The sequence below is a fragment of the Dendronephthya gigantea genome, unplaced genomic scaffold (assembly GCF_004324835.1).
Source record: "Dendronephthya gigantea isolate DGI-Jeju-01 unplaced genomic scaffold, DenGig_1.0 000021F, whole genome shotgun sequence".
Taxonomy (NCBI): domain Eukaryota; kingdom Metazoa; phylum Cnidaria; class Anthozoa; order Malacalcyonacea; family Nephtheidae; genus Dendronephthya; species Dendronephthya gigantea.
In genome coordinates, this window is record NW_021163031.1 from 1,790,865 (window position 1) to 1,802,988 (window position 12,124).

Here is a 12,124-nt window from a genome sequence, read left to right on the forward strand (position 1 = left end):
GTATTTTATCTAAGGTACAAGAATCCTACGCTACTGAATGGATTTACGAGGATGTCCATGATAAGATCAGTGGTAGTCAATTTGGAGGTTTGCCTGGAACGTCGACAATACATGCGTTGATTTACTTGTTACACAAATGGTATAAAGGAATGGATAGCCCAGGAAAGATTGTTCGTATCATGTTTCTTGACTTCCGGAAGGCATATGATCTGATTGATCATAACTTGTTGTTAGATAATTTCATTAAAATTGGCGTTCGTCCGGCCATGGTTGGCTGGTTTGCATCATACCTAACTAATAGATCACAAGTAACGTCCTTCCAAGGAGAGCAGTCCGACCGTAAAAGAGTCAAGGGTGGTGTCCCACAGGGAAGCAAGTTGGGTCCAATTGCTTTTATAATTAAAATAAACCAACTACCAGCGTCTATTGCATCTAATGATCAGGATCAAACACGGAATGCCGTAGAAGAGCAGGATGCAGCGATGTTTATGGACGACACCACAATATCGGAAGTAATCAATGTGATTGATCATTTAGATGATCAACCAATCGGTAATACCCAGGAAAATGTAGATAAAGTGGTACAATTTGCAACGGACGAAGGAATGGAATTGAATGATAAAAAGTGCATGGAGATGATAATTGACTTCAGGAAAAACGTAACCTCGATAGCCCCAATCCTTATTGGTAGCCATAACGTCTCCCGTACAAAATCATACAAGCTATTGGGGATATGGTTAAGTGACGATCTTAAATGGAAAGTAAATACTGAACATATCATTAAAAAAGCGGCTAAGCGTTTGTATTTACTAAAGGTTTTAAAGAATTATGGAGCCCCTACGGGTGATTTGTTATCCTTTTACTGCTCTGTAATCCGCCCTGTGCTAGAATATGGTGCAGAGATTTGGAACGGAGGTTTAACACAAGAACAAAGGAAGAGTATTGAACGTATTCAAAAAAGAGCACTCAGGATAATACACCCAAATCAGGATTATGAGCAAGTAATAGCCGAGACGAACTTGCAAACTCTGCAAAGACGTAGGGACGAATCATGCATATCCTTAATTAAGGAAATGCTGGATCCAAATCATAAACTACATAGCTTATTACCAATGAAAGTAGAACAGGTTAGTCAAAAGGAAACAAGAACTAATAGCCAAACATTATACAACTTCTTTTGTAGAACCGAACGTTTTAAACAAAGTCCTTTGGCCTATTCCATAAGTTTATATAACGCTAAATTAGTTAGTTAGCATATTTTATAATATTTCTCATGTACTGATATTTATGTATATAGGTTTTTTATATATAATTGCTGTAAATAATTTGTAAAACCTTTTATCTTTTATAGCTATTTGTATTGTAAACATATTGTAATTTAGCGTCATCGCTATTTAAAATGTGTAAATAAACCATTACCATTACCATTACCATTACCATTACCATTACCATTACCAAATTATAGCTGACAAAGAATGGGAGAATGCTTGGTTGATCACAGAATACTAGTATAGGATCCAAAGATGAACGGGCTATTCTGTAACTCTGCCATGAAACATCTCATCTAGTGCATATATACTAATGTTACCAAAAGCGGCCTGCTTTCAATTATACGTTCACTTTGGGCAAAGCCGCCATTGAAGATCTAGCAGTCTGCGCATGCAACTGCGCACAACCGCAATCCCCTCGACCACTCCCCCGACCACTTTTACTGCCTATAGTGCACAAATTAAAATTCAGCTACGCTCCTTCGCTTCAATCCCCCTCACTGGCTCACTCCGAAGCATTTTCTCTTAAAGAAAACAGTAGAGCCACTTCACTGGATTCAGTTCACTATGTAACCAGGCCCTGTGTGTGCATAGTGCAGTTACCAGCTGCCGTTCGAAGTTCTGATTGACTAGAAAATGCAATTTACTGGCTGTGAATATGGTAATGCATAGTAATGCACAAATTATGGAAAACATGGAGTCTGTTAAAAATATGGAAAACACGGAGTATAAATGTTTGGAAGTCTGCCAAGCTCAGTGGTCAATGACTCAACGTGAATTATGCAAATTTGATAGCGTGTTTTAAACAACATGGCGTCAAATTCGCGTAACGTTTTTGCTATTCCGCAAATGGTAAATAAACTACCGAAAAACGTATCCTTAAACATAAATAATATTCATCAATTTAAATGGGAGGATATTGTAGACAAAGAGGAAATTGGATGTGGCAGTGTTGGTGTGATTTAAGGACATATGTTGATATAAGGACACGTAATGTAGTTAGCTACAACAATAATTCTATGACTTTGAGCAAGAGGCATTATAGCTATAATCTTTTGTTATTGTGTATTCTTTCTTTTATACAATTACTGTGGTATAAACAATTAGTATAGACTTATGAGCGATCCTTCATTTATGAATATATGTATAATTTACGTTGACTCCGTGTTTTCCAAACATTTATGCTCCGTGTTTTCCATGTTTTTGGCAGACTACGTGTTTTCCATAATTTTTGACTCCGTGTTTTTCAATATTATTACGTCAGACTCCGTAATTTTGACTCCGGGACTCCGGCTCCGAAACTCCGGCTCCGGAACTCCGACTCCGTGTTATCCATGTTGTGATGTGTCAACGTTGAATCAAAGCTAGATATTTATTTCACCCGCTCCTCGTGTTGCAAAATAAAGTCATCCTATTGCCTGAACACTCCCGGCTTGACAGCTCAACATTGCTTCTGATTGGACGAGCATAGTAATTTGAATAATATGATTAATTCTTTCCTTTCATTTCTGATGTCCAGGCTCAGGAGAAGAGAATTAATCATATTATTCAAATTACTATAAACATCCAATCAAAAGCGTTGTTGAGCTGTCAGGTCGGGAGTGTTCATCCAATAGGATGACTTTATTTTGCAGACACGAGGAGCGGGTGAAATGAATAATATGTGTTTTTGATTCCAGTTTGAGACATCACTTCAGCGCTGGTCTTCGAAGAATAAAAATGAGTCTCCTCCATGCCAAGAAAATTTCAACAGAGATTGCTATCAGATTGCTATCGTCTTCAGCAGAAGAGAAGTTTAATAGAAGTTTACTATCTCTGACAGACTGTCGTTGGTGTAATACCAGGTAATATGCCTTTCCCTTTGCGTGTTTTATCAGCTTGTTTCATCGTGAGCTTTTGGGCTAAGGTTCCACGTGTCTTTAGTTCACGTCTTGTAATGCCTCTCTCGTGTTGTGTTCAGCTTCAAATACAAACTTGTATAGCACTAACGTAGCTTTTATTCCTTTCATGCAGAATTTTGACGTATTAAATTGAAGTTAAACGATGAAATTTGTGAACAAGAGATTGACGACCGATGAATTGTGGCTGAATTGGCTCAAGATAACTCGCCTTTAAAGAGAAAGCAAGTCTATAGGCTTTTTCTGGGGAATATTGATGATATGAGAAAGGTAATATACGTCAAATCTTACCGTTTAGCCGCTAACCTTCCTTCTGACCACACGCAAATTACGTTTGAATTGAGTTCTAAAGACCTAAGCAGTGAACTAATGGTGCCTTTTATTCTTCCAGGTGGAGTTTGAGAGTTTAAAACCAAACTGAATGAAGTGAAGTGGGCAAAAAGTCCGTTACCGTAGCTGAAATTGCCCGAGACGACTAGCATTTGGCTCAAGATAACTCGCCTTTGAAGAGAAAGCACGTCTACGCCTTTTTAGGGACTTGTTGATGATATGAGAAAGGTAATATACGCTAAATCGTATGTGAGCCGCTAACCTTTGCCCCAATCGCAAGCAATTACCTTTGAATTGAGTTATAAGGACCAAACCAAGTAAACTAACATTGCCTTTTGTTCTTCCAGGTGGAGTTTAAAAGCTAAAACCAAACCGAATATAGAAATGAGCTGGGAAAGAAAACCCATAGCTGAAATTCCCCGAGATGACTCGCATTTAAAGAGACGGCAAGTCCAAAGCTGCTCTTCAACACTTGTTGCTGAAATGAACAGGTAATTTTTGGTCTATTTTATTCAAAATAGGATGATAAACTTATTTAAGCTCCCTTCATCCAAGGTAAATCCTTAAAATCGCTGTCCATAACAAGCATTCTTTTGGTTTTATTGCAGGTAGCGATTTAGCGGGTCAAGCCATTTAAAACAACGACAAAACCTGTTCATAATAAAACGTGAGTATTAAGCAATTAAACATTTTTAGATAAACCGAACAATGGGGAGTTTATGCATGATTCAGGTCAAGAACGACAACGGCCGCATGATAATTTGATATGAATGATGTGGCAAGGAAATACTTGAAATCCCAGAGGGGTTTTATAGATGTTGTTTACAATCCCCATTTTACGCGTGTCTCTTCTCAATAAAAAATGTAGTTTGCTTATTTCTTTAATCTTATTTCAGGTTGATGGGCTCTGTTGAGCTATTACCGACAAGCCAAATCGACGGCAAATCTACGTCTAAAGTAGGCAACCTCGACGGCAAATCTATACGCCTAATGTAGGCAACCTCGACGGCAAATCTATACGCCTAATGTGGGCAACTTCGACGGCAAATCTACGCCTAATGTAGGCAACCTCGACGGCACTCTACGCCTAATGTAGGCAACCTCGACGGCAAATCTACGCCTAATGTAGGCAACCTCGACGGCAAATCTACGCCTAATGTAGGCAACCTCGACGGCAAATCTACGCCTAATGTAGGCAACCTCGACGGCAAATCTACGCCTAATGTAGGCAACCTCGACGGCAAATCTACGCCTAATGTAGGCAACCTCGACGGCACTCTACGCCTAATGTAGGCAACCTCGACGGCACTCTACGCCTAATGTAGGCAACCTCGACGGCACTCTACGCCTAATGTAGGCCAATTCGACGCCATAACTACGCCAAATCGACGCCAAACAGCAACGCATCAGCGATGCCCGAGCATCGTACAGGTTAGAGTAGCCTGGTGGTCAAAAAATGTGCATGCAGGGGTTAGTCTGTGCATGATTAACTTAACGAAGTTAACTAATTTAGTTAACGAATTAACTTAAGTTAAATTAGCGGTTTTACGTTCAGTTAACTAAGTTCTGGCCACCAGGAACATAGCTAATGCATGATGCATGTGAGCAAACGTTTCTTAAATTCGGTTAAAAGTTTGAATCGGTTTTGCGCTTAGGAATGCTCGCTTGTGCTTAGGGCGGCGCTAAGGTTTAGGTTGATAATTTGCCTGTTAAAACTAAAAACATATATCGCAATTGTTATACCCATATTTCACATAAGAAATGGCTAAAAAGCCATGCACACTAACACAAATCACAGCCACAAATGGCAGACATAATCCCATAGGTTCTTTCTTCCATTTCTTAATTCTATCTTGTCCTGATTGAAATCATCTTCGGCTCTTGAAATCCGGTCAGTTGCGGCTTTCGGAATTAACATTGTAAAATGATATAGGGTCACTATTCGGTCTGGGGTTGTAAAATTATTTAAATGTAATTACGTTTCTGATTTCTCAGCAAACATTGTAAATATACGATTATATCTTGCCTTACTATATTTTGTAATTGAACCTATAATATTGTGTATGTATTTATGAAAAAACATGATTTATATAAAAATATAAACAGATACAAAACATCATGCACTATACCTCATGATCTTGTAGCTGCACATAAGATAGACACGCACACGAGTAAATACATTGATTCAAACCATGGCCTATAATGGCTTCTAGTTTATATCTCTTTTATCTCTTGCATTCACTTAAGGCTACTGTTAATATTCAAGCCAGAAACATTGATTTTACGACATATCTTATACTGACTTACAATTCTGAAATGCATAAATTTATGCAATCAAAGTTAACACACCCATGCACTTTATAACAATGTCGGCATATACAAAACATGCTCTCAATTAATTAATTTGAATTTACTTGAAGAAAATAAGGAATGGGGGGGGTGCATGCTGTTATCTTGAAACGATATACATGCCTTATTTCTACTATAGTTAGAAACCAATTACGAGACAAACATTGGCAGTGGCATTGTAACTTTATTATTTTTCCAAGGTCTCTGTGAGATTTCCAATCATTTAGCTTCGTCGAGCAGTGCTTATGAAAAGTAAGGCGCCACCTTTTGTCTGTACTGTTTGACTTTGCTATGTGGTTCGAAGTGTTAGCAGGTATCTTGGGATATCTATAATAACGTTGCAGTGTTCTTTTCATTGCTGTTTCTTTAAGAGCAGCTTGCTTTGGCTATATGCCTTAGCTCTAAAAGTTTTTAAACCAGATTTTCAAAGAAAAAAAATGTACTCCTGTGGCTGTTTCTATAAGAGCAGCTTGCTTTGGCTATATGCCTTGGCTTTGAAAGTATTAGTCCAGTTTCTCTGTACTCTTGGTGCTACAAATTGTACTCTTGGTGCTGTTTCTATAAGGGCAGCTTGCATGGTTCAAAAAATGTTGACTAAATTTTTTCAAAAAAAATATATTTACACTTGATGCTGCACTTGGTTTCGACAGTTTGTTGCTTTGGCTATATGCCTCAGCCTCAAAAAAAATATAAAGTCAATTTCTTTTGGTATTTTTTTCCAAACCTTGTTTCTACAAGGGCAGCATGCTCTGGCTATATGCCTCAGCTCTGAAATGTGCAATGAAGTTTTCAAGGACAATTGTGTATGCCTTCATGATGTTTCTATAAGGGCTCATGAAATATCTTTCAAGTTAACTTGATCCTTGAAATATGTGTGCACAGTTCGACAGCTTAAAACGAAACACTGCCTATGATTTGTCAGCAGAATAATTTTAGTTTTTGGACGAACGTAACTTGAATCTAAGCGCTCTGAACTCAGGCATTTTTATGTATTACTATATTAGCTCGTCGATCTCATAAGCTTTATTCAGCTCTCTACCAGAGTTAGTGGGTTAAGTCTATAATAGAAAAAAAAAAATACACGATAACTTAGAAACACTTACTTACATTAGTGCATATTTTACTGATCAGTCTTAAACATTACTCAAACACATTCAATAGCACACTGTAAAAAGACATGAACAATTTATACTAAAGTATGCCAAATAAACATTAAACCTGCACTGTTCTATAAATTTAAATCTCAAGATCTTAAACGCACCTACTTTGTAACCGGTTTTAGATATAATAGTTTAATGTCTTCGTATATTAATGATGTACTATGTAAAGAAAACACACACGCTTTGTAATACATGTTTAGTGAAGTATTAATAAAAATAGGACCAAAATTGTCCGTCTCCTCTCTCTTGATTTCAATATCTTTAACACACACACACTTTGTTGTAATACATGACTTTGTTTTAATAAAATCTCAAACTTGTGTACTTTGTGTTTAATTCCGGCTTTCGGTGAGGGTTTTTCTCCAGGCACTCTGGTTTCCCTCGTAAAAAAACAGTGTCCGTGTGTTCGGAACCGTGTTTACGGTTGGTTTTCCATACGAAAATTGAACTTTTACGAGTAAAATTGCATGAAAGCTAAACATTTCTGTTGACAATTTATATCCGCATAATTGGTATGTCTCGTTATACTCGATAAAAAGTTTAGAATATTTTCGCAACCCAGTAGACTTTAATGTCTGACGTAAACGCCCTCAGAATAGAAAACATAATGGTCTAATGGAAGCTGACTTGTACACACCGGTTACTGGGTTCAATTCCCGGAACACTGTTCTTTGTCGCGATGAACTTCATGTTCTTAAGCATGCAAAGCTTCGTCTTTAGACTATAATTTCACTTGACGAGTTATTGATGAGCACTTTACTGATTTTGAAAGACGTGATACAGCCAAAATAAAATGCAATGCTTCCTCATCCTGGTGCTTATAAAAGAACGACCACATTCGCCAGATACGTGACTTTGAACGTGGAATATGTGTTCTTCAAGACTTCAAGATGTTCTCTACACCACCTCATCCGTATCATTTGGCTAATTCTCAAGATTAAGACGAGATAGTTGAATATCAATGAGAACGAAGAGACAATCCGATTGGCCATAAAGTGATGCTGAAGATTCCTTAGCGACAAAATGATGCGAGCTTGTTAAATCCTTACCTTACCATCCTGCACCTACTGTGAAGGGGCTTCCTTCTAGAACCAGCACCTGATGCACTGAGATTACATTTTAACTTCATTAAATAAATATTCTTTTTAGTCCGTTTTGTCAGATTAAAATTTGTCTTTATTTATGTTGTCTATGACCGCAGGAAAACTGGACGGTAATTGTGATTATTTAAACTGATGATATTTGTACTGGTATATATGGCATCTTATTTTCTTATGTTCACGATATCTGTTGCTGCCATGCTAGTCTTCCTGGACGAAATCTGTCATGCAGCCCAAGTTAATTCTGGAGAGTTCAGGATATCATGCTACAATAACACAGACCTTTCAACACAACATACAGTGTTTTATTAGTGTAAGATAAGTTCGAGACGTGAGAAGTGTTTGTGGACATAGTATAAGAGTGTCGTAAACTCGCCTCCAAATCAGTATTTACAACACTCACAAATCTCAATTCACAACACAAAATTTCAAATTCTCTCTCTCCTCTCCAAAATGTACAACCTCATGCTTTTTTTATTGACACTTCCCTTCCTCTATTGGCATGCACGTTATAATGTAATAAATTAACTTATTAGGTCAATCTCCATCAAAGAGCGTGGTTTAATTCACTATAGCTACTACGTATGGTAACACCGGAATCCTTGAAGCTCCTAATAAGGTGGTTACACTATTGTCTGTTGCCCCACAGATTATAACGTTTAAAAACGGATGTCGTTTGATTTTGTAAATAGATTGTGAAAAAACCTGTTGGAAATCCTCAATCAGTCGCTAGTTGATTGTCGATGGATGTTAAGTACATTGTCTTAAATTGAAAAACTTTGATAATGGACATGAATTTAATAAAAAATAATGCAGGGATATGAATTTAGCAAAAAAATTAGAGTTAGCCACAGTTTCTCACTTTTCAAGGGACAAGGTGAACGGGACCTAAAAGCGTTACGAAGTAGCATTTCTGTCAGACGAGATAAACGTGTGTTTGCAGATTGAACCGTCTCGTCAAAATGGAGATCCAAAGCTAGCACTGTATTTTTTCCCGTTGTCAAAAGGCCTGCCTTGTCAAGTCTATGTGCATATCTCAGAGCTGCTAAAAGACATGCTTGACTTTCGTTTGGGAAATTTTTGCGTCTTTGTTGGTCTCTTTGCCCGCCAAAATAGCTGCCACTTTTAGCTGTATGGGTATGAAACCATACTTTGAAAAACTCGACTGGAATGGACTGAGTCTTTTGCAAACCCTTTGGCTTGCATGTTCGGCATGCTCGGCACGTTCATTTCTGCTACTCAAACAAAGCCCCAACGATTTGTTGTCTTTCACGTTGGGTCTCCGTAACGCAGTGAAAAAGTCATCAAGGTAGCCTCTTGCTGAATTTGATAAACCTCCCTGTTCTTTGCCGAGCTACAGGTTAAAAGTCGGGCATTGTTGATGGAACAGGCCCTGCCTCGAATTCGACTGGAAAATAGCCCTTCTTCCTCACAGTTCTATTTCCTTACCACTTTTTCATCCTTGATATGGTAAATCCCTGGCATTCTAGTAAACACATTACCGGGACAGCGAGCTATGATGATGACAACCACAAAGGTACCACTTTGACCTGAGATTTGGTTGAAACGTACAAATTATAGCTGACAAAGAATGGGAGAACCTTCGGCTTGGTTGATCGCGGAATACTAGTATAGGATCCAAAGATGAACGGGCTATTCTGTAACTCCCATGAAATATCTCATCTAGTGCATATATACTGTTACCAAAAGCGGCCTGCTTTCCATTATACGTTCACTTTGGGCAAAGCCTAAATTGAAGATCTAGCAGTCTGCGCATGCAACTGCGCACAACCGCAACCCCCTCGATCACTCCCTCGACCACTTTTACTGCCTAGTGCACTAATTAAAATTCAGCTACGCTCGTTCTCTTCAATCCCCCTCACTGGCTCACTCCGAAGCATTTTCTCTTAAAGAAAACAGAGCGCCACTTCAGTTCACTATGTAACCAGGTCCTGTGTGTGCATAGTGCAGTTACCAGCTGCCGTTAGCCAGATCGAAGTTCTGATTGGCTAGAGAATGCAATTTACTGGCTGTGAATATGGTAACGCATGCGTAATTAGATATGCGTTAGACAAAAATATCTTATTCTTACTTGAGTGGCCTACAGTTTATTCTCTATACTGTGTGTTCAATATGTCTGGCCAAAAAGAAAGCATAGTTTTGTATACAAACCATGATAGTTCTCCAACATGGAGAGTACGTATCGCTTTGGCACTGAAAGGACTTCAATTTGAGCGGAAATATTTTAGATTTCATGAATCAGTTGAGCCAGCATATTATGAGGTGAACCCGCTTGGTCAAATACCTGCAGTTGAAATAGATGGTGATATAATTACCCAGTCATTGGCAATTATTGATTACCTTGATGAGAAATATCCACAACCAAAATTGCTACCAAGTGATCTGAAGAAGAGGGCGAAAGCTAGAGAGATTTCTGAGATTGTTAATTCAGGTTATATTTCAATTTTTCTATAATAAAGAATTACAGTTTCTAAGCATTTCAAGTGGACCAGGTAATATGTGGCAGGTTCACATGTCTTTCTTGCTGATGATATTGCATAGCCAACATAATTGACAAAATACTTTGAACAAGACCCTAAACATGCCAAAAAGTAGTAATACTAGTATGAATCCTATACAGATTATACAATTAAGTTGAAAATTGATCAGGACTTGGTAAAGCTAGTTCATTCACATTAAAAATGTTGCATTCCAGGTCAGGTTCCAGGCCTAGACTTGTCCTAGACCTAGTCCAGGCCAGATCTAGGCTTCTAGTGTAAGCATTGCTTATGATGCATATTATTTCCATGTTTTTGTTTACATAATGATTGGCCCATAGCACCTGGTTTAGCAAATCCAATTTTGGTAATATGCTATTAGGTGTTTCCCACCATATGAAACAAAATTAGGGTTTGAGCAAAGGTCAGGATCTGTTTTGGATATAAGGGAGCAATCAAGGAAGACTTTAGGAGAGTCAAAGTAATATGTCAACCAAGTTCCTCCTTCCTTGTAGGGATACAGCCACCATGCAACTTTTACTTCTATCATTATGATGACAACATTGATGAGTACACTAAACAGTGTAAAAATACAGTAGAGAAAGGATTCGTAGCTATTGAAAAAATCCTTGAAAAAGTGGCTGGAAAGTTTTGTATTGGTAATGAAATTACTATAGCAGATGTGTGTTTAGCTCCACAAGTGTACCGTGCAATAGGATTCGGTGTAAATATTGCTCTTTTCCCAAAAATTAGTGAAATATGGAAGCAATTGTGCACTGTTGATGCTGTTCGCAGCACCCATCCTGACAATGAACCTGACTGTCCAAAGGCTAAAACAAAATGAACATATTTTAAAAATCTGAAAAATTAAATCTTATTAAATTTATTTTGACAGATTTTATAGCATGTGTGCTGGTAATCACACAAGGGCAGCTGTAATCGGTGTAAGCTGTAGCGTATACCCTGCCATGTAATTGTATATCATTTGTGCTTATTGTACTGCAAGTTTGTGTGTATCTGGCAAAGCATAATAAAAATAAAAAAATAAAAAATAATAAATAAAATATAAAAAATAATCAAATGAATTAATCCAAATAAAATATGAAACCCATGGATAGATTGCAATTGCATGCATGAGAAACACATGGGAATGACCTACCTATTACAGCCTGCATATTGAGTAGTAGGAGTGCAACAAATAGAGCTTGAGTTATGGAACGTTTTGGTAAAAATTTGTTATGTCTGCAAAAAATTGATTTTTTATTTATTTTTGTGAATGATTTAAAACTTTTTTCATCAGAGCAATGGGATAAAATATGTTAGTAGAATGATGCTCTCCGTTTTTTTTGAAAAATTCTTATGAAACCTGTTACTTTATGTATGTTGCATCAGAAATGTTATCTTAATCTTTCACTTGAACAATAATTTTAGATCTGTACATAGAAAAATACATCTGTACAATTCCCTGAGATAGCATGATTAGGATTTTTTTGTCATCCTCTTTTTGTGCCTTAACTCAAG

General features: G+C 37.6%; 1 protein-coding gene and 1 long non-coding RNA gene across 2 annotated transcripts; both read left to right on the forward strand.

Moving 5' to 3' along the window:
* Positions 1-3,700: 3,700 nt before the first annotated feature.
* Positions 3,701-4,130, forward strand: LOC114522030. Its single transcript, XR_003686857.1, has 3 exons — positions 3,701-3,724; positions 3,844-3,987; positions 4,105-4,130. It is a non-coding gene; the product is annotated as an uncharacterized LOC114522030 (long non-coding RNA).
* A 5,876-nt stretch (positions 4,131-10,006) lies between these two features.
* LOC114521876 (maleylacetoacetate isomerase-like) lies at positions 10,007-11,610 on the forward strand. The gene is made up of 2 exons (XM_028542449.1): positions 10,007-10,557; positions 11,119-11,610. The coding sequence occupies exons 1-2, from the start codon at positions 10,122-10,124 to the stop codon at positions 11,445-11,447; spliced, it is 765 nt and encodes a 254-aa protein (XP_028398250.1). The 5' UTR covers positions 10,007-10,121; the 3' UTR covers positions 11,448-11,610.
* Positions 11,611-12,124: the final 514 nt, after the last annotated feature.